Below are 23,196 nucleotides of genomic sequence, written 5' to 3' on the forward strand. Positions count from 1 at the left end.
CACTACCTAACTCATTCTATGAGGCGAAAATCACCCTATCAAAGATTATAAGAAAAGAAAATTACAAACCAATTTCTCTTATGAATATAATTGCAAAAATTGACAACAAAATACTAGCAAATTGAATCGAACAGCACATTTAAAAGAATTATACACCATGATCAAGCGGGATTCATCCCAGTATGCAAGGGTGGTTCAACATAAGAAAATCAATTAATGTAATTCATAACATTAACAAAATGAAAGGAAAAAAACTACATGACCATCTCAGTTGACACAGAAAAGCATTTGTCAAAAACCAACATCTTTCCTGATAAAAACACTTAAAAAAAATAGGAATGGAAGGAAACTTTCTCAACCTATGATAAAGGGCATGTATGAAAAAGCCACTGCTAACATCATCCTCAGTGGTGGAAGACCTAAAAACTTTCCCTCTAAGATCTGGGACAAGAGAGGAGAAGCAAGATGGCGGCAGAGTAAGGAGCTCCAAGAGTCAGCTTGTCCCACAGGGCAGTTGGGAATCACTCAGAGCTATCTAAATCACCTTTTGGGGGTCCCAGGAGACCAAAAGAGCATCGTGCAACATCATGGGAAGAAGGAAAGGAGAAGACTGCCCATCTACAGTGAAGATTCATGAGTAGAGCACTCCACACTGCGGAGTCCAGTGCCTAACCCCTGCAGGCAATGCAAGATGCCTCGAGAGCTTTTCCCTGGCAGGAGTTGAAAGCGCCATTTCCCCAAAATAGGGGAAGAAGGACAGCCAGCAAGATGGCAGCAAAGTAAGGAGCTCCTAGAGTCAACTTGTGCTACAGAGCAGTTAGTAACCACCCAGAGCTATCTAAGCACCTGTTAGGGGGATCCAGGAGACCAGAAGAGCATCCTGCAACATCCTTGAAGGAATGGAAGGAGAAGACTGCCCATCTGCAGAGAAGATACATAAGGAGAGCACTCCACAGCATAGAAGCTGGTGCCCATCTTTCACTGGCAGCTGAAATTAGAAGCTCCACTTCCCCCAAAACATGGGAGGAAGAGACAGTTGGGCACCAACTTCAGCTACTGATTAATAAGTTTGTCGGGCTAAAGTATAATCCTAAGAACAGCTAAAGTTTGAACCTGTTCAAGTCAGAAAGAGGCCCGTAACTGCCATCCTAACTCTACCCTTGGCACAAAGGGAAGCGGGGTGGACTGAAAAATCACAGTGCTGGTAGGAACTGGCTTCTTTCCATCCAGATCACATTGCAGCCCTAGCATAAGTCCCAGCCCAGCCTCTGGCAGGGAGGAAGCTGTGGGGACCTACACCAGCCTCTCCAGGAAAATACAGGCCACACCACGAAGGCCGGTGATCATCCTACTCTGGTGGCGCAAGCTGCCCTGGGAGCTGTTCTGTGGCTGGAATTGGAAGCTCCATTTCCTAAAAACAGGAAGGAGAGGTGGTTGGGTGATGACTTCAGCTACTGATCAGTAAATCCAGCTGGCTAAAATATAACCCTAAGAAGAGCTAAAGTTAGAACCTGTCCTAGTTGGAAAGAGACTGGTAGCCACCATTTTGACTCAACCCCAGCATGAGGGGAAGCCCAGCTGACTGAAAACCACAGTGACAGTAGAGACCCATTTCTTTCACCCAGATCGGACTTCAGCCCTTGCCTCGGCTTCAGTCTCACCTCTAGTAGGGAGGAAGCTGGTAAGCTCTGCACCAGTGTCTCTAGGTAACCATAGGAACATTTGGCTAGCACAGACTGAACTGTCAGAAATCTACCAGGGCAACTGCAGTCACTTTGTACACACACAGCATAGATGCTGCCCACACCTGTAGCTCCATCACAGCCCCAGGCAGGGGAGAAGGGGATGTGAAGCTTCATCAGTCTCTTTGGGCAACTACAGTCTAGGCCTGCACAACTTAGATTATTCCACACAGCTGTGACTCTCTCCCTACCCCTGGGAAAAGAGAAAGTTGAGAGAAGCTTCATCCTTCCCTTGGGCAATGAGCTCAGCTTGAGCCTCACCAGCTGGCAGCACCAATTATATCCTTGACTTCTACTACACAACCAGCAAGAGAAAGGGCAAGGAAGCCCTAAATTAAAGAGAGAAACTGCACCCAGAATAAATACATCTAGTAAGCCAGATGCCAAGACACCAAAAAACAATTACAATCCACACCAAGAAATGGAAAGATATGGCCCAGTTAAAGGAACAAGATAAGCCTCCAGATGACATAAAGGAGTTGAGGCAACTAATCATAGGTGTTCAAACAATCTCCGTAACAAAATCAATGAGATGAGTAAAGAGATTAAGGATATTAAGAAGACATTGGATGAACACAAAGAAGAATTTGAAAGCATACATAGAAAAATAGCAGATCTTATGGGAATGAAAGGTGCAATAAATGAAATTAAAAATACACTGGAATCATATAATAGCAGATTTGAGCAGGCAGAAGAAAGGATTGGTGAGCTTAAAGAAATGGCCTCTGAAAGCGAACATACAAAAGAAGAGATGAGGAAAAGAATGGAAAAAATTGAACAAGTTCTCAGGGAAATAAATGATAGCAAGAGACTTGCAAACATATATGTCATGGGTGTCCCAGAAGGAGAAGAGAAGGGGAAAGAGGCAGAAGGAATATTTGAAGGAATAATAGGAGAAAATTTTCCAACTCTCTTGAGGGGCATAGATATCCATGCCCAAGAAGCACAATGTACTTCCTTCCTATTAAATCTGAATAGACCAATTCCCAGACACATACTAAGAATGTCAAATGCCAAAGACCAAGAATTCTGGGAGCAGCAAGCGAAAAGGAATTCATAACATATAAGGGATACCCATAAAGACTAAGTGCCAATTTCTCATTGGAAACCATGGAGGCAAGATGACATTGGTGTGGTATATTTAAGATACTGCAAGAGGAGGTGGATGTGGCTCAAGTGGTTGGGCTTCCATCTACCATGTGGGAGAACCCAGGTTCAATCCCTGGGGCCTCCTGGTAAAGTTGTGCCCAGGCAGCAAGCCAGTGCCCATGAGCCAGGCAAGCCATGCAGCAAGATGATGATGATGATGATGCAACAAAAAGACTAAATGGGAGCATCAAGACAAGATGCAAAAGAAACCAGAAACTGAGCTGGTGCAAGTGACAGAGAACCTCTCTCCACATCAGAGGACCCCACGATTGCATCCTGGTGAGCCCGAGAGGAGAAAATGAGAAGGAAAAAAAAAACATACTGCAAGAGAAAAACTTCCAGCCAAGAATCATATTCAGCAAGATTGTCTTTTAAAAATGAGTGCAAATTTAGAATATTCACAGATAAACAGAAACTGAGAGAGTTTGTAACCAAGAGACCAGCTTTCCAGGAAATACTAAAGGGTGCATTACAGTCTGAAAAGAAAAGACAGGAGAGAGAGGCCTGGAGGAGTGTCTAGAAATGACAATTATATCAGAAAAAGTAGCTAAAAGTCTCAAAAGAGTGGTGAAAAAATATGACAGATAAAATCAAATATTTTGGAATAAACTTAACATGATTTAATAAGCACTTGTTTCAGAAAACAATTCATTGTTAAAAGAAATCAAAAAAGGACTAAATAATTGGAAGAGCATTCCATTCTCACAGATTGGCACACTGAATAGCATTAAGAGGTCAATTTCTATCAAATTGATAGACAGATTCAATGCAATCCTGATAAAAATTTCACCAGCATTTTTTTTTTTTAAAATAGAAAACATGATTATCAAATTTATTTGGAAGGGTAAGGTGTCCTGAATAGCCAGGAACATCTTAAAAAGTAAAAGTAAATTTGGAGGACTCCCACTTCCAGACTTTAAATCATATTACCTAGCTACAGTGGTAAAAAACAGCCTGGTACTGGCATAAAGACAGACACACAGATCAATGAGACCAAATTAACAGTTCAAAAACAGACCCTCACATCTATGGCCAAAGATTTTTGACAAGCCTGTCAAACCTACCCAGCTTGGGCAGAACAGTCCATTCCACAAATGGTGCTGAGAGAACTGAATATCATAGTCAAAAGAAGGAAAAAGGACCCCTATCTCACACCTTATATAAAAATTAACTCAAAATGGATCAAAAACCTACACATGAAAGCAAGAACCATAAAGCTTCTAGAAGAAAATGTAGGAAAATATCTTCAAGACCTGGTGGTAGGTGATGGATTCTTGAAGGAGATAAGAGGAGGACTGAAATGGACTACTGAAAGTATGTAGAGATTTTAATTAACTTTACTGTAAAAGTGTGGAAATGTATAGAGTTGATGGTTACACAGTATAGTGAGTAACAGCTGCTTTATAAATGGGAATGTGGCTGAAAATGGTAGTCTAGGTATGTAAATGTCAACTGAAAGAAAGCTGAAGAACAATCTAGGGACTGACTAACAGTAAACCCAGAGGTGGATGAGAATTGTGGTTGATGGTACAGATGCAAGAGTGTCCTTTGTAAGCTAGAGCAGATGTACAACACTATTGCATGGTGGTGTGAATGTGGAGAAGCATGGAAAAAAATACAACTGGAGTGACCTATGGGCTGTGGTTAACAGTATAATATAATATTCATGAATCTATGCCAAAAATGTACTGTTTTGATAATGGGGGAGTATGGAAAAAAGTGTACCAACTGTATGCGATAGACCTGGTAATAGTCTGATGATATTATCTCATAATCTGTAACAAATGTTCTACCATGGTGTGGTGTGGTGTGTTGATAGAGGGGTGTTGTATGGGAATCCTGCACATATGCATGATTGTTTTGCAAGTTTACAACTTCTGCCATAAAAATATATTTTAAAAATAATAGGGTGGGTTGGGAGAAAATACACCAAATGTAAGATAAGGACTATAGTTAGTAGTAAGATTTTGTCAATATTCTTTCACAGTTAGTAACAAATGTCTCCCAACAGTGCAAGGTGTTGGTGGTGGGCTAATGTATGGGACCCCTCTATGATGTTATGCATGTTTGCTTTGTAAGTTCACAACTTTTGCTATACACTTTTTGTTTATGCGTGTTCATGTATAAATGATACGGTAATATTAATAATAATAATAATAGGCTGGATTGGGTGAAAATATACCAAATGTAAGATACTTTGGTTAGTAATATTCTTAGGATGCTCTTTAATCATTAGTTAAAAATGTTTCACAACAATGCAAGCTATTGATGGTAGGATGAGTTGAGGTATGAGGACCCTGTATGATGTTATGTATGTTTGTTTTATACATTCACAACTATTACTATACACTTATTGTTTATATATGTTTATGTATGAGTGATATACTTAGATTTTTTTTAAATGAAGAAAAAAATGGAGGCAGAAGAGACAGGTACCAACTTCAGCTACTGATTATTAAATTCGGCTGGCTAAAGTCCAATCCTAAGAACAGCTAAAGTTTGAACCTTTTCAAGTTGGAAAGAGGATGGTAGCCTCCATTTTTAACTCCACCCCCAGAATGAGATGAAGCAGGACTGATTAAAAATCACAGTGATGGTAGAGACCAGCTTCTTTCCACCCAGGTTTGATAGCTACCATAGCCTGTCCTGCCTGTGCCAGGTAGGAGGCTGCGGGACCTGCACTGGCCTCCCTGGGAAACTGTAGTCACTTTCGGCCTACACAGACTGGATTGTTGGACACCTTTGGCTCCCTCCTCACCCCCAATAGGTGGGAGCCAGTGATTCCTCAGCCACTCCAGGCACCAGCAGCCACTTACAGCCCACACAGACAAGATTGTGGCACATATCTGTGGCTCCATCCCCACCCCTGGCAAGGGAGGAAGGGGCATGGAGCTTCATCAGTCTCTGCGCAAATAGTCTTGCCCTGCATGGCATGGACTACTGCACATGGCTGTAGCTCCTTCCCTACCCCTAGCAAGGGAGAGAGGTGGGAGAAGTCTTCATCAGTTCGTAAAGCAGTACGGGCACCTTCAGCTTACAGTACCAACAATATTAGCAAGGCAGAAAGGGCAAAAAAAAAAAAAAAAAAAAAAACAGGTGAAAAAGAGCTAAAAAAAAAAAAAATTCAGGGTAAGTGGATGTGGCTAAAGCAATTGGGCTCCTGTCTATCATAGGGGAGGTCCAAAGTTCTATTTCTGGGGCCTCCTGGTGAAAGCAGGCTGGCCCGAGCAGAGTGCTGGCCCGTGCAGGAGTGCTGGCCTGTGCAGCAAACTGGCCTGATCAGAGAGCTGAAACAGCAAGGTGACACAACAAAAAGGGACATAAAGGAGAGACACAGCAAACCAGGGAGCTGAGGTGGTGCAAGAGATTGAGCACTCTTTCCCACTCCAGGAAGTTCTAGGATCAATGCCCAGTAGCGCCTAAAGAGAAGACAAGCAGACACAGAAGAACGCACAGCAAATGGACAAAGAAGACAACAAGGGGGGAGAGGGGATACATAAATAAATAAATCTTTTTTTTTTAATTCAGATTGGCTGAACACGAGCCATTATAAAGTTCCAAATTAAGCTGAACCAAGTATCAAAGAGGTGCAATAGCACAAAACCAATCAAACAGAAAGCCCTGGACTAAAGAGAGAAACAGCCCAGAATAAATACATCTACCAAATCAGACGCCAAGACACCAACAAGCAATTACAATCCATACCAAGAAACAGGAAGACATAGCCCATTCAAAGGAACAAGCTAAGCCTCCAGATGATATAAAGGAATTGAGACAACTAATCATAGATGTTCAAACGAATCTCCTTAATAAATTCAATGAAATGGCTAAAGAGATTAAGAATATTAAGAACACACTGGGTGAGCACAAGTAAGAATAAAGATAAATAGCAGATCTTATGGGAATGAAAGGTACAATAAATGAAAAATGAAAATTTAAAAACATTGAAGGCATATGATCTTCTGGGGCCCACCCAGCTTAAACTGTCACAACATCATTAGCTATTAGGGAAATACAAATCAAAACCACAATGAGACTAAAGACTTGTATATTACTAGAAGGAAAGCTAAAAAATGTAACATGTGACTGTATAACATAGTGAAACCTCATGAAAAATACATATATGGGTGATTTTGCATATATAAGACTTTTTACAAAATATAAACACTAATGAACTAGAGAGAAGGGAACAGAATAGCAGCTATGTCCTGCAGGGTAAGCATTGAGTGAGTGAGAGGTAATTACTGGGAAGCAGACTTGGCCCAATGGATAGGGTGTCCGCCTACCACATGGGAGGTCCTCAGTTCAAACCCCAGGCCTCCTTGACCCATGTGGAGCTGGCCCATGTGCAGTGCTGATGCGCTCAAGGAGTGCCCTGCCACGCAGGGGTGTCCCCCACGTAGGGGAGACCCACTGCAAGGAGTGCGCCCCGTAAGGAGAGCCACCCAGTGCAAAAGAAAGTGCAGCCTGCCCAGGAATGGCACTGCACACACGGAGAGCTGACACAGCAAGATGGCGCAACAAAAAGAAACACAGATTCCCTGTGCCGCTGATAAGGATAGAAGCGGTCACAGAAGAACACACAGCAAATGGACACAGAGAGCAGACAACGGGGAGGGGGTTTGGGGGGGGGTGGGAGAGAAAAAAATAAATAAATAAATGTAATTACTTATGTTTGTTTGGTTGATTGGTTTTGTAGATTTTTTTCATTTTAATTTTTATTATTGTTATTACTGGAATAGTGAAAATGTTATAAAATAATTGAAGTCATAAATGTACACTGTGATTTTACCATATATCAATGATTATACACTTTGGATGAGTTTATGCCTTATTATTATGTATCTGTAAAATTGATTTCTTAAAATTTTTTTAAACAAACTGGTATATATGAGATTGGACCTTAACAGGCCTTCAAAGTACAAGAAAGTTAAATGAGGAGGTAGCCTAAATGCCCATGGCCTCCACTCCTACCACATCTCTCTCCCTCTCTCCCAGTTCATACCTGTAGTCTCATGGAGAGTTACCTAAGACAGTAGACCAAGGAAGAGAAAATTGGCATCTGGTTTACCAATAACTCTGTGTTGTTTGCAGGCATGACCTAAAAGTCAATAGCTGTAACACAAGAGACCCTTTCTGGAACACCCCTGAAGAAAGCGGCTAAGGGAATTCCTTCCTGTGGACAGAATTTCAAGTAGTAAACTTGATTTTTCATTTTGCTTGGAATTGATTCATGGGCTGTGCCTATGGGATTAGCTGGATGGACAGGGTATAAAGGAATGTAATTGGTGACAAGGTCTAGGATAATGGTATGTGAAAAGAACTTTATGAATGTGGGTAAAGGTGAAGATATTTGTGTCCCATGTGAATGCTTACCAAATGGTGACCTCAGTAGAGGGGGATTTTAATAATGACATGATTAGGATGACCCATTCTGTAGATACCTCTACCCCTAGCCACTCCTGTCTTTGCCCAATGGACCTATAAAAAGGGGGCTATTGTGTCAGGGATGGAGATTATTCATGGGACCAGTCAAATGGACCTCCAGATCAACAAGTCTGTCCTGTCTACAAATACTGCTGAGTGTGCAAACTGCCAGAGCATAAACCAATATTGAGAACCTAATAGTATACCACCCAAGGTGATCATTCAGCTCGCTGATGGCAGATTAATTCATTGGGCCAATTCCTTATGGAAAAAGGCAACATTTTCTTACTGGGATTCATTCTTACTCTGGATGTGGATTTGCCGCCTTTACACAATGTCCTGTCAGAACTGTCACCCATGAATTTGTAGAATGCTTCTTCTACTTCATCATTCTTTACACAGAATTGTTGCTTCTGAACAAGGGCCTTAATTCATAGGAAATGAAGTATGGCCGTCAGCCCATGCTCATGGAAATTCCTTTTCTTACCATGGTCCCAACTAACGTGAACCACCTGGAATGAAGAATAGTTGATTGGCCTTTGAAGACTCAATTATGGAGCAGGTTAGGTAGAAATACCTTCTAGTTTAGGAAAGTGTTCCCTTTGAAACTGTATATGCGCTAAATCAGTGCCCATTGTATGTTGCTGTTTCTACTGTAGACTGGATTCACAGGTGAAGGAATCAAGGACTGGAAACAGGAGTAGTACCACACACTATTACCTCTGGTGGTAAACTGCAAAAGTTTTGCTTCCTATCCCCTTGACCTCACACTCTGCTGGGCTAGACATTTTAGTTTAAAAGGGAAATGTGCTTCCAATAGGCAACAGAACATTGATTCCATGGAATTCAATGTTAAGACTGCCACTCTGTCACTTCATGCCTTTAAATCAACAGGCAAGAAAAGGAGGTATCATTAAGGAGAAGTTGGACTGCTACTACACAATGGAGGTAAAGAAGAGTATTACAGGCGGCGGACTTGGCCCAGTGGTTAGGGCATCCGTCTACCACATGGGTGGTGTGCAGTTCAAACCCCGGGCCTCCTTGACCCGTGTGGAGCTGGCCCATGCACAGTGCTGATGCGTGCAAGGAGTGCCGTGCCACAAAGGGGTGTCCCCCGCGTAGGGGAGCCCCATGCGCAAGGAGTGCACCCCGTAAGGAGAGCTGCCCAGCGCAAAAGAAAGTGCAGCCTGCCCAGGAATGGTGCCGCACACATGGAGAGCTGACACCACAAGATAACGCAACAAAAAGAAACACAGATTCCCGTGTGACAACAACAGAAGCGGACAGAGAAGAACACGCAGCGAATAGACAAAGAACAGACAACCGGGGTCAGGGGGGATGGGGAGAGAAATAAATAAATAAATAAATCTTTTTTTTTTTTTTAAAGAGTATTACAGGAATACAGGAGATTACAAGGACATCCATAACTACTACCTGACTTGTGATTAAAATAAATAGGAAACTAACATCACAATCCAAATACTTCAGGAAAGTTCAGTTTGTCCAACTAGGCCAAAAAAAAAGCACTCATGACCAACTGGAGTGCTTGCTGCAAGTCCAGGACATATGGAATGAGTAGTGGAAGATGGTAGTTACAAATATGAACCATATCCACATGTCCGGTTGCAGAAATTAGGACTGCAATTATTATGTGTATTTCTTCCTTATTTTGTTATGACTAATACATCTGTGTATATTAACAACAACAACAAAAAAAAACCCCACAATGAGATATCATTTAACACCCACTGAAATAGCTACTATTAAAAAAAGAAAGAAAATTGCAAGTGATGGAAAGGAGGTAGGAAAATAAGAACACTAATTCATTGTTAGTAGGAATATAAAATATAGTGTAGCCGCTGTGAAAGACAGTTTGGCCATTCCTCAGAAAGCTAAGTGTAGAATTACCATATGACTTGGCTATCCTATTACTAGGTATATACCCAAAAGAATCGAAAGCAGGCACTCGAACAGATAGTTAAACACTGATGTTCATAGTGTCCTTATTAACAATCGCAAAAAGGTGGAAACAACCCAAGTGTCCATCAACTAATGAATGAATGAATAAATCGTGATATGTATTAAAAATGAGATAGTATTCAGCCTTAAAAAGGAATCAAGTGCTGATTCATGCTACAACATGAATGAACTGTGAAGACATCTTATTGAGTCAAATAAGCCAGACACAAAAGGACAGATATTGTATGGTCTCAATGATTTGGAACATTTAGAATAAACAAACTCATAGAATCAGAATGTAGAATATAGGTTACCAGGGGACAGGTGGGGATAGGGAATAGGAAGTTATGGCTTAAAATGTACAGTGTTTCTATTTGGAATGATGGAAATGTTTGGTAATGGATGGTGGTGATGGTAGCACATTGTGAATATAATTAACACTAAATAATATATGTGAATGTGGCTAAAAGAGGAAATTTTAGGTTGTGTATATATATATATATGCTGCTAGAATGAAAATTAGAAAAGCAAAAGCAGGCTAGAAAAGTGAGTTTGTCCTACTGATATATGCAAGGACTAGATTAGATCTTTTTCTTGAGCTATCACAGAGAGCTTAGGTTTGTGACTTTAACCCTCATATTCATAAAGTCTATCTCATTCCATTTTCTTCTGATTTTCCCCCATTTTACAGAGGAGGAAACTGGTGCTCAGAAATGCAGGAGCCCAGGTCTCCTATTTCCTGACAGGGTTCCTGTCATGTCTTAGTGTGGGACACACTCTGCAGTCATCTCTCCTGGAAAATAGGAATCAGAAGCCTTATCTGCAGGGGATTGGAGATGGTTGAGGTACCCTGGAACCTCAGAGACTGCTCTCTTCAGAACCACTTCTAGGGAAGTGCTTCATCAATCAAACTTCCTGAGAGAAGGGCTAATACTAGATTTGGCTTTGTCTCGTACTAGATTTGGCTTTGAGCCCATGGTTCCTGAGCACTTGTAGGTGAGTATTAGAAAGTAGTCCTAAAATCCTAAACCATCTTGCCACTGAGATATTATTGTGTACCAGACAATGTGCTTGAGTTTAGGGTTCTAATGGAGACCCTAAATAAATCCCAAGCATTATTTAAACACCCAATCTCTGACAATGACCATCTTAAGGAATAGAGAGAATCTGCAACTGCAAGCAAGAAAGTCCCATCCATCTGTCCCATGAGATCTAAGCCCTCTCTCAATTAGAGGTGGAATGGGCACAGAATCCGCAGGATTGGAGAATGGACGATGGACTAGAGTAAACTTAACAGTTGTTCTACTGTAGACTTGTGATCATAGCAGTGGAAGAACTTTTTTTTTAACATCTTCTTTCAGTTTTTTTTCAAATCATCAATGCCGCCAGAAGCAGTTACCATTTTAAAAACCAATTTAATGTTATTAAAGGGTGATAGTCACTTTAATCCTGTTTGCCTTCCCACCACTGTCATGAGCCTTCATTCCAGGCCTCGTACACAAAGAGGGCCAGCACCACATGGACGGCTACCACTGCAACGATAGCAGAATAAAAATAGCCGTCATTTCCATGTGGAGCTGGCCCATGCTCAGTGCTGATGCGCGCAAGGAGTGCCGTGCCACGCAAGGGTGTCCCCCGCGTAGGGGAGCCCCACGCACAAGGAGTGCGCCCGTGAGGAAAACTGCCCAGTGCGAAGAACGTGCAGACTGCCCAGGAATGGCGCCGCCCACACTTCCCATGCGGCTAACAACAACAGAACCGGACAAAGAAACAAGACGCAGCAAATAGACACCGAGAACAGACAACCGGGGGAGGGGGGGAATTAAATAAATAAATAAATAATCTTTAAAAAAAAAAAAATAGCCGTCACTATTGGACATCCCCAAGGCACCTTCAAATAGGTAAAATTTAGTTGTGAAATATAACCCAATTGGAACAGTGATCATTAAAGCAGTGAAGAACAGGAGCGTCTTCAGGGTAGACGCTAATGAACTTTCAGTTCTGAATTCGGGCAACTGCAACATGTTCAGCACTGCCTTATCAAAACGCTCCATGGCGTTGCTGTGCCCACAGCAGGAGCTTGGCAGTAACCAGCTGAGCTGGGCACAGTGGGTGAGGTGGCGGGGCCGGAAATATCATAATGGAAGAACTTTTATCATAGATGTGGAGGCAGTGGCCACTGGAGGTTCTGAGAGGGAAGAGAGAGGGAAAAACACATGTAATTTGGGGGCATTTTCAGGACTTGGGAATTATCCTGAATGACATTGCAATGACAGATATAGGCCACTGTATATCTTATAATAACTTGCAAAAGTGTGCGGCAGAAAGTGTAAACTATAATCCATGCTTACCAGCAATGCTCTAAGATGTGTTCACCGGTTATAGCAAATGCACCACACTAATGAGGGGATCCCCTGTATTTTTTGTGCAACATTTTATGTAATTTGAGTTTCTTTTAAAAAATAAAAATTAAAAAAGTATATTAAAATAAACAAACACCCAATCTCTAAGAATAACCACAAAAAACAGTGTTAGGATCCAGTACCCAGGACAACCCCCGCAACAGAGAACACTGTGGCCAGCTTGGTTTGGGTAGAACCCAATATGAAAGGGAGTCTGCTGCAGTTCTGAACTGCAAGGACTGGGGCTGCTGCTTCTGATGGGCCATGGCATAAACATCAGGGTAGGAGTAACTTTACCCTGTATATTTAATTAGTTTATTTGCTTATTGTGGTTATATATATATAAACATAAAATTTGCTATCTTTAACCATTTTTAAGTGTACAATTTAGTGGCATTAATTACTTCTACAATGTTGTACTACTATCACTACCTTCCATTACTAAACATTTTTATCACCCAAAACAGAAACTCTTTACCCATTAAGAAATAACTCTCCATTCCCCCCCCCACCCCCGGCCCCTGGTTACCTCTAATTTACTTTCTATCTCTATGAATTTGCTTATTTTAGATATTTCATATAAGTGGAATCTTACAATATTTGTCCTTTATTTTTGTTTTTGGCTTATTTCACTTAGCATGTTTTTAAGGTTCATCAATTTGTAGCATGTCTCAGAACTTCATTCCTTTTGTATGAATATACCACATTTTGTTTATCCACCTCATCTCTTGATGGACATTTGGGTTGTTTTCACCATTTAGCTATTGTGAATGGCTTCTGTTTTGATATTACAAGCCCGATTCTTCCCATGTTACAGATGAGGAGACTGAAGTTCTGAGAGAAGTAACTTGCCTGCTGAGTGACAGAGCAAAATTCTAACTTAGATTCTGGTCTCTGTCCAGGTTTTTGACAATGCCAGTTACCTTGGAATGTTTCTATGTATGAAAGGAGGGAGGGGAAGTAGGAGCAGATCCTTTATCAATAGGCCAGGCATTAAGAAGCACTTCTGCCTGAGCAGAGGGTCAGAGTCTGGAGTACCCTAAATCCAAGTAAATGTATCTCTTCTCCTGCATCTTGGTTGCCTGCTCTAGGATCTGTGTGTAAGGCAGCCTCTTCATCCAAGAACAGCTTTATTTTTTTAGGGTCCCCCTTAATCAGAGAAAGCATAGTACATCGAGACCAGAAGAAGTCTTAAAGACCATCTGATCTAGGAGGGAAAGTCTCTAAGGAAACCAAAGTCCAGAAAGTGGCAGCAAGCTTGAGTAAGGTCACTTAGAGCCAGAACCAAGGCTGATACACAGCCCTCTGAATCCCAGTCCCAGGCTTTTCTGTTCTGCTGCCCCTTCTTCCATTCTACAGAGATCCCAAACAGGTGTCTGGAAGCCAGCACCCTGGCAGTCCTCCCGGACTGGGTTCTCCTCTAACCCTGGTTTTACTGTTTTCCAGGTGAAGCCTTTGTCCTGGGGAATAGTCTGACCCGGTCCCTGGAGCCACACTCAGACCCAATGGACTCCACCTTGACTCCTACCAACCTTGTCAGCACTTCCCAAAATCTTCGAGCCCCCGTGTACCGGCCCTTGCTTCCAACCTGTGGCCTCCCACAGAGCACTGCATCAGCTGTGCATAGGCTGTGCTCCAGGGGTAAGCCTACCAGAATTATGGTCCTCCTGCCTTCCTTCACTCTCTCCTTCCTTCCTAAGCTCTGGGAGTCCAAAAAGGGCCTAGCTCTTGCCTCCACGTCGTGATGGGACTGGGAATCAGACTTACTCTTCACCTGCCCAAACACCTGGGGGGTAAATGGAGCTCTGGAATTGGATTGGGCATGATGGAGACTAAGAGCCAAGATCCCAAGCCAAAGGGACAGGGAGGGATTCATTCATTCACCCATCAGCCACCTATTTGAACACTATTTCTGTGTTGGACATAGGGATTCTGCCCTCAGGTAGTTCAGTCTTGTGAGGAAGACAGACATTTAAACAGATAATTATAAAACAGTATCTTGAGTGCAGTATCAGAGATGTGCTTTGGATATTATGAAAACAAAAGGGGCACCTAACCCAATCTTGGTGTTTGAGGGAAGCTTCCTTGAGGAAGTGACGCCTTGCCTGAGACTTAAAGGGTGAATGTACGAATGGCCATATCAGGGTGGTAGAGGAGGGAGAGCTTTCCAGTAAGAGGGGATAGTATGAACAAGGGCAAAAATAACAAAAAAATGCCTAGTTTGTACCAGGAACTTTGGGCAGTTTGGTATTGCTAAAACATAAAATGCAGTACTGGAACTTTAAAGAGAAAAACCTGGAAAGGTCAGGAGGCAAAATGTAGAGGATTTAAATGCCATGTTCAAGTGTTTGGGGTGATGTTGTAGGCCATGTGAAGCTACTGAAGACTTTTTAAAAATTATTATCTCTTTTTTTCAAGACTTTTAATTAGAGACAAGACATCAAGAGTTCATGTTTTGAATATTTCATTGACTACTCTATTGATTAGTCAGTAGTTTTGAAAACTACTCAAGAGGTAAATTTAGCCAGATTTAAGGATTGCAAGGAAGAAGGGAGTTGGCCATGTCTCTCAGGTTTCTAGGTGGGGCAGCTGGATAGATGTTCCATTCACTGAGAGAAGGAGCCATAGAAAAGCAAGAAGGAGAGGGAGGGAGCCCATGGGTCACCTAGATAATAACCAGTGGGTTTTGGCTACACAGGTCTGAAGCTCAGGGAAGAAGACTGAGCTGAAGTTAAGTATTTGGGAGTCATCAGCATATAGTTGAAACTGTAGGTAAATGACACCCACTTCCTAGGAGTTTGGGAAGAATGAAAAAAAGCAGTTAACCAAAGATGGAATCCTGGAGAACAGCAAATTTCAGGAAAGGAGTCCACCAAGGAGACAAAGGAATAGTCAGATGTGGGGAGACACAGAAGAATTTAACATTATGGTGGCCAGAGGTAACATTTTTAAGGAGACTACAACATAGCAAAGGTTCAGTAAAATAGAGACTGAGAAATATTTATTGAATATGGTAATTAGTGGGTAATTGGTGATCTTAGCAAGAGCAGCTTCTGGCTGGTGGAGGTGGTAAGGGAGATTGCATTGAGTGATGATGTCAAGGAAAGTTTGATGAGAAAAAAAGAAAGATAGTGGCTAGAAGGGACTACAAGTCAAAAGAAGGGTTTTTTTAAGTGGGAACACTATGGGTGTGTTTGGCAGACAGCTAGAGTCTTCCAGGAGGAAGGTATTAGGAATATAAGAAAAGGAAGAAAGTAAGGTCTTAGAGGTGATAGGAAGAAATAGGGGTCAAGGGCATAGACAAATGGATCAATCTTAAGCTAGAAGGAGGCACATCATCATCTCTGAGACTGGAGGGAAGGTTCACTGTGACCATGTGTAAATGGAGAGAGGGCTGAGTAGGGAAGGGCTTGGGAGTGCCAAAAATGTGAACTAGTCATAAAGAAGAGGGGAGAAAATTGATCAAGGAAAAGGGAATGATTTTCAGGAAACACCAGGGGCCCAGCTGTGCTTGCAAAGTAGTTTGCCAGTTTGCTGGCTGGTAGGGCAAGAAGAGGGAAGGAAGAAGGAGAGAATGTAAGGGAGTCAGTGGAGCTGGAGCAAGACCAGTATAGATTATCAACCACCAGATCTAGGCAGAGTGGGGAAGAAGGCCAGGCTGAGAGAAAGCTGAAGGATGTAGGAAATTGAAAGTCTGATATGCTAAAAGTCTTTGAGATGCAACATTTGTAGTAGCTGTAAAGAGTTGGAAATTTGGTAGGTTGGGGTCAGAGGATGGAATGTTTAAAATTCTGAAGTGGATTTGTTCCCAGTGGTTACAAAAACCAGAGTGGCCTTGGCAGTAGAAAATTCACATAGAATGCCACAGTGAAAGTCCCTGGAGGCCTAGTGGTTGAATGGGATACCTCTAGAGGAGGTAATCTCTGAGGATTCTGGCTGGAATTGGGGTGGAACAGAAGGATCAGCTAAGTATGAAAAAGTTCATCATTTAACAATGGGTAGCAACCCAGAGGTCTACAGATGTCAGGGACTAGAAGAGCAGATGGTTGGGTAGATGTTTGCCCTCTGAAGAACATGAGCTTTAATAGAAGGATGGTCCAGAAGCAACAATGGGGAGCCAAGGGAACACCATTTCCACACCCCACACTCTGACCTTCCCCAGCCCAGGGATTGTGACGTGTGAAAGAATAAGAAGACTCCTTTAGCAGGGCCTGCAAGGGAAAGAAGTGTCCTCTGGAGAGAGCACTTTTATTGAAGGCTGAGACAAGGGAAGAAGCCACTGATACCTCAACCCCAGCAAGAGTCTAAAGAGCTCTGAAGTAGAGGTAGAGCTCAGAATTGATTCTAGGCTCAGCTCCCCTGCCCTAGAGACTTTGGCAAGTCATCTTACCTCTCAGGTTTTCATTTTCCTTCTATGCAAAATGGAGATGGTGATATCAACCTGGTCTCTCCACAGGAGTGTTAAAAAGATCCAGTGAAAGAAGGGCTATGGAGTCATTTTGGAAACTAAAGCATTCCGCAGGTATGAGGGTAGTTACTATTATGGTTCCTTCCCCAAGGCCCTGTCTCTGACAGGAGTGCTTCATGAGATGGGCATGGCTGCCTGCCAGTATTGTCTCCCAGGCATCTCCTCTCTTCCTTTGAAGCATTGTGAGTCTGTCTGTCAGGTCATGGTCTAACTGTCTTTTAACCATGAAGAACTTCATAAAGCTGTGGGAGGATTCTACTTGGTTGGCCCTAGAATTGTTTACCTCAAGAGTTTAGATGTTAAGTCATTCCTCTCTCCTGTTCATGGTTAGACCTCAGCTTCTTACCTGGCCCTGGCCTCTTGTGAATATGCCTCACCTGCCTACCTCATTTTCAGGCTGAGTTACTTAGCCTTCCCAGAAGAGTAACTGCCTGTTGTATACATGGGGGGGTGGCAAGGCGGGGGGGCAGGCAGCCCAGCATAGACAGTCTGCAGAAACCGGAGTAGGCATCAGACCCCTTTTCGCCATGTCCACCACTGCCACTCTGGAGCCTGCCACTGTTGTCTCTTGCCTGGATTATTATAGTAGCTCTTTTATAACTGGTCTCTCTTTCTTCTATCTTTGTCCCCTAAGGTCTATTCTCAACACAGACTATCAGGTGGATCCTTCTCATTGTAATGGTTCGTGTCACTCCTCAGCTCAAAGCCTACCTTAGATCACTCACAAGCACCACAGCATTTCAGTAGCATACACAGGCCTCTGTTATATGCACCACCATTCCTCTCTCCCCCAGTTATTCCTTTTGGATGTTATTTCCTACCACTTTCTTCCTCATTCACTGTGTTCCAGCCCATTGGCCTCCAGGCTAGGCCCCAAAGATGCTAGTCAAGGTCAGGCACTCTTCTGCCTCAAGGCCTTTGCACTTGCTATTGTTTCTACCTGGCATGTTCTCCAAAAGAACATGACTCATTCCCCTCTTTTCCTGCAGGTCTTCGCTCATATGTTATCATCTCAGAGCATGTTTCTCCTAACCACCATATAAATTAGCAACTTCCCAACCACCTGCCCTATGGCATTTATTAATGTATTCTAATGGAGGTAGGCTAACACATAAATATATAATTGTGTGTGTGTGTGTGTGATTCCTAGCTTCTGAGTAGTGAAAATAGGTAAGATGACTCGAGAAAGATACATGTGTGCGTATATACCCTCTCCTCATATCTTCTCTCTGCTCTCTAGAATCTCTGCAATTGGTTTCTCTCTTAGCATCACGGTGGACTTTTAGGGCAGGGAGAAAAGGCTGACTCACAGGCCTCCTCCAGCTTCCTGTCTACTTTAAGAAAAGGTCATGGGAATTGTGGCTCTCCTCACCCCTGCTCCAGCCCACTTCTCTCCCAGTCTGGTCAGTTCCCAACTATAAACTGGAGAGTCTTTTAGCCAGAGAGCAGGGTCTGGGCTAGACCAGGCAAAGTATGGTTTGATTTTTAGAACTGGGACCCAGAATGAAGAAAAGGAGATTTTTAGCCTTTGCAGGAGATATTTGAAAGTTAAGTCCCTTCTACATCACACCCATGTTTCAGCTCTACCACTTGGTAGTTTCATGACTTGCTCTCTTTCAGTCATTTGTTTGATTTACTGGGTGCTGAGTAAGACAGACATTGTCTGGTAAAAGAGAAAAATACACAAAGAGCTATTATATAATATTATTCATTCTTTCTTTCACCAAATGTATTTTAATATCTATTATGACAGACTAGGAACTATTCAACGTGCTGGGGATATAACAGAGAACAAGGTATGTTCTGTAGATGGGAGACAGATAATAAACAAAAATAAATGCATGAAATCATTTTTGGTAGCAATATGTGCTATGAGAAAAAAAATAGATGAGTGAGAATGACTATGTGGGAAATTGAATACTTTTGCTAGGAGTCCAGGGAAGGCCTCTGTGAGAAATCAGTTTTTGAGAGGAGACCTAAATGTTGAGAAGGAGTTCAGTATACAAAGATCTGGAAAAAGCATTCCAAGAAGAGCATGTTGCCAGTCAGAGGATAAGCACTTGGCCTGTTTGAGGAGCAGAAAGAAGGCCAGTGTGTCTGGAGCATGGAGAGTAAGATGAGGAGTGTGAGGAGAGGTCAGACAGGGAGGAAGGACCAAGTGATGTGGTGCCTCCTACACCACACTAAGAAGTTCTGATTTCATTTTCAGTGAAATGGGAGGCTACTACGCTAGGTTTTTAGAGAGGATTGACATGATCCAATTATTGCTTTTTAAAGGCTGCTTTGGCTACTTGAGGGAGAACAGATTACTGGCATGGTGTGATGGAGAAAGAATAGATAGAGAATGAGCTATAACCAAGAGTTACACTACATGTTTTGTGAGACCAGTTCTTTGGGGGTCAGAATCAAAAAGGAGCTGGTCCTTAAAGCTGGAATCTGCTTAAGTTGCAGTTTGCCAGAAGAAAAGGAAAAATTGAAGAGACAAAAGAGGGCACATTCCAGGAAGAGGGGGGAAAATACGCAAGAGATCTGTGGCAGGTGATGATCAAAATACAGAGATCCCAATCCTACAGGGAAAATGGGAGGAGCTCCATTTAAGTCCAGATTGAGATAAAAATTCTAAGCAGAACATTAAATTGACTTTGAGATTCCTGGCAGCCAAGGCAAAAGTGTTTTTCTGCCTTAGTGTGTCAGACTATGGCAAGGTTAGCTCTTCTCCAGGCCTTGGAAGAGGACCCAGGTACTGTCTGCCACTTTTTTTTTCTCTACATCTCCAGAGCCAAGGCAGAAGCAGCCCCATCCACCAACCCCTACTGAATCCAAGTTAGTCTCTTTATCTCACTGTCATCCCTTCTCTCAGGACCAGACTCCTAAATCACAGCCTCAATGCAAAATTCCTCTGACCCTTTCCAAACATCAAATCTGTCTTTAGAGAACAAAGATTTGACTTAGGACGAGTCTCAAGGCCCTACAGTCCCTTCCCTCTCTAGGCTCCACCGGTTCCTCTGCTCTTGCTCTCACACTGCTGTGAGCACCGCCTAGAGGGCCGTTGCAACACGCCAAGGAGAGAGGCGGTGGCAGGGGTTACAGACAGTCTCCGCCCATTATGATAGGTGTCCTTCTGTCCTGCAGGGTCAGACCGATACCTGGAAAACCGGGATGCCCCTCGACTGAGTGGCCAGGACCCCTCCTCGTGGACAGTCGAGGACGTGATGCAGTTTGTCCGGGAAGTTGATCCTCAGCTTGGACCTCACGCCGACCTCTTTCGCAAACACGTAGGTGCCCCTGCCTGACCTCTCCCGTGTTCACTGGGAGTCTCGCTTCTGCAGCTTGTAGACTCTTCATGGGTGTGGGCTCTGTGTTTGTTCCAGAGAGACACCACAAAGACTTAGAAACAGAAGTTGGGTCTCAGACCTCACCAGACACCGGACACCTAGTTTACCTCCTTCCTTTAGTGTGAGATCTGGTTCAGCCACAGTCCCACTGTGTGTGTGTCCTGGGATCTTAGTTCCAGGGACAGGGATCTCTTTTCCCGGGCACTTGCTCTCCCAGCTGCTGCCTTCACAGCTCCTCTCCAGCCTGTCAGTCATGTTCCACTATCGCCATGACTTTCATGTTGGGCATTTTCTAGACATGAGAATCAGAGGCCTCAGTTAAACGAAGAGTCCTTTCCAAGTGGCCTCATCAGCCCCGTCTTCTCCTTGACCCTCTGTGAGCCTCCAGCATCTCTCAGGTGACAGTTTGGCTCCATGGCCGTGATCCCTCTGCAGTGATCATACTCCCGCATCGGCGACTCCAGCTGCTTCCCCACTGCCCCTACTCTTTGGTGCTGTGCTGAACCTTTGGGTACTCAAAACAGGCCTGCTCCCTTTCACTGATTAATTCTCTCACACCAGGTGGGTTTGGAGGGTGCTCTTAGATCAGGCCTGAAGGTTTCCCATCTGCTCAGTAGGTGCCTGCTTTGTGCCTGGCTCACACAGGCATGAGGCGTCTCTGTCATTCAGAAGTAAGATGACTCAGTAATAGTTGAGAAGCAATAAAAATACAGTCTGTGACACAAGAAAGAAGTACAATGACTAGGGAGGCTTCCCGGAAGAGATGGGATTGATCAGAGGTTTGGGAGGGTGGGGAAAACTGCCTCTCAAGCAGCACAGACAGGGAAAGGGCACAGGTAGGTGTGGAGAGCCTGAGCTCGTGGTCTCAAAAGTAGATGTTTGGGAGAGGGATGTTGGGAAGGAAGGGTGGGCTTCAGGGTCGCAGCACATTGATTCAAGTCTCTGCGGTTGGCCTTTCCCTGGGCAGACCTCAGGTAAAGCCTGGGCTGGTCAGACACCCAGGCCTCTAATGGCTCCTCCTGCCGCCCACCCCCAGGAGATCGATGGCAAGGCCCTGCTTCTGCTGCGCAGTGACGTGATGATGAAGTACATGGGCCTGAAGCTGGGGCCTGCGCTCAAGCTTTCGTACCACATTGACCGACTGAAACAGGGCAAGTTCTGAGCAGCAAGATGCAGCCTAGACAGCCACGTGGTCGAGCCGATGGGAGCACTCTTTCCCCAGGAAGGTGGGCCATCAGCCCACTCCTGGGCACCTCAGTGGGATTCAGGGCCTCAGGACACCCGGAGGCTGTGTGGAGCCACTACTACCCCTCCTGCCAAGACGTGTTCTTCCATGAAGGACTGTGGACGGGAGAGTGTGAGGCCCAGGGCTGGTGCTGCTCTTCCCCTCAGCCCTGCCTTGGCTCTGAGGTCCCCTGTATTTATTTCTCAAGCCTGGCTGGCCTCTCACCAGAAGTAGAGACTGGACACCTTCCAGTTGATGGAGGAGGGGGCCAATCCCTGGGGCTTCAGAAGGCAGGGCCCTAAATTGTGCCCAATCCCCTCACCACCTACTGGGTCCGGTGTGGCACCCCTTCCCTTTGCCCCACAGCACCTGCCTTCTTCCACCAGCCTCCCAGACTTCAAACTGATGGTGCAAACCTCTACCTTTTTTAAAAAAAGATCTTTTTTATTGTTAACTTATTGTTTCTGGCACTTGGGCAAACCCTCCAGTTCACAAATCCTTGCCCTGGAGAATGGGTCTCAGGAGGAGGGTGGCTGCCCTGCCCTGGCCCCAGAGACTTTCTCCAGGTCTGGCTCCTTTTCACAGGACACTGCCCTAGAGCACTTGCTTTTGGGATGGCCAGACCCATAAAGCCTTGGCCACATCGCACAGCACGGGGAGGAGAGGCTCCCTATCACTTTCCCCTCCCTTCCCACATGGGGCCCTTTGTAGCCCCAGGCCTCATCTGTGGGGATAGGAGCCTCCCACCCTGCCCTGTCCTCTGACAGTCTGTCCCCTACTCCAGCTCTTTGCGCTGGCCAGAATTATGGCTGAAGAAGATTGGACCCAATGATTTTAGGCTGGGGAGGTCCTAAGATGGGTAGTAGGGAGGGTGTCTTGGACCAGAGGCTGGCTCCACACACTCCGCTGTCCATATGCTTCCTTTGTAAGCAAGTCAGCAGCACAGATGCCCCTGCCGCCATCTGGACTTATTTTATGTCAATTTGTTTATAAATAAAAACCAGTATAGATGTCAGTGTCTTTTTTTAATCACTTGACAGCTAAACAATTGTACCTCCAGTAGGCAAGTCACTCCTCTTCTCTTCTTCTTAGTTTTCTCATATATAAAGTGAGGAGCTTGGATGAGATGATTCATAAGTGTTTTAATTCCAGCAATCCTTAAAGAACAGGCAGCTTGCCAAATGCCCACCGGGGACCCAGTAGTGTGTAAGCTGCTGGGAATAAAAGTGTATGGGTCCACTCTCTGCCATCAAAGGGCTGCACTCTGGTACAGCTAGACAGCAGTGAGTACAGCAGCAACAGGAAACCAGAGCAGAGGGAGCAGTGTTGGGGTCAGCTTCTTTGAAGAGCCTCGATGATAGGGTTCATCCTCGTCCTTATGGAGTGAGGAGCGATGCAAGCTGGGCCAGCTGGGCCAGGAGCCATGTGCTCAAGGCCAGGGCTGCACATCCTTCTTTAAAATGGGGGTGTAAGGGACAGCAGTGCAGTA

The 23,196-nt window shown here is 44.0% G+C and overlaps 1 protein-coding gene across 9 annotated transcripts in view; it reads left to right on the forward strand.

Annotated features, from left to right (window-relative positions):
- SCMH1 (Scm polycomb group protein homolog 1) overlaps positions 1 to 22,722 on the forward strand; it is a 198,985-nt gene extending 176,263 nt beyond the window's left edge. For 8 of the 9 annotated variants that reach the window (XM_058303796.2, XM_058303797.1, XM_071217516.1 and 5 more), the window contains 4 exons: positions 14,126 to 14,320; positions 17,136 to 17,201; positions 20,280 to 20,422; positions 21,519 to 22,722. In XM_058303796.2, coding sequence (XP_058159779.1) covers positions 14,126 to 14,320; positions 17,136 to 17,201; positions 20,280 to 20,422; positions 21,519 to 21,644 — 530 coding nt within the window. In that variant the 3' untranslated portion in view covers positions 21,645 to 22,722. The remainder of the gene's footprint in view (positions 1 to 14,125; positions 14,321 to 17,135; positions 17,202 to 20,279; positions 20,423 to 21,518) is intronic. The other variant, XM_071217521.1, reaches the window with a different exon arrangement.
- The last annotated feature ends 474 nt before the right edge of the window (positions 22,723 to 23,196 follow it).

Source organism: Dasypus novemcinctus, chromosome 9 (genome assembly GCF_030445035.2).
Source record: "Dasypus novemcinctus isolate mDasNov1 chromosome 9, mDasNov1.1.hap2, whole genome shotgun sequence".
NCBI classification, from domain to species: Eukaryota; Metazoa; Chordata; class Mammalia; order Cingulata; family Dasypodidae; genus Dasypus; species Dasypus novemcinctus.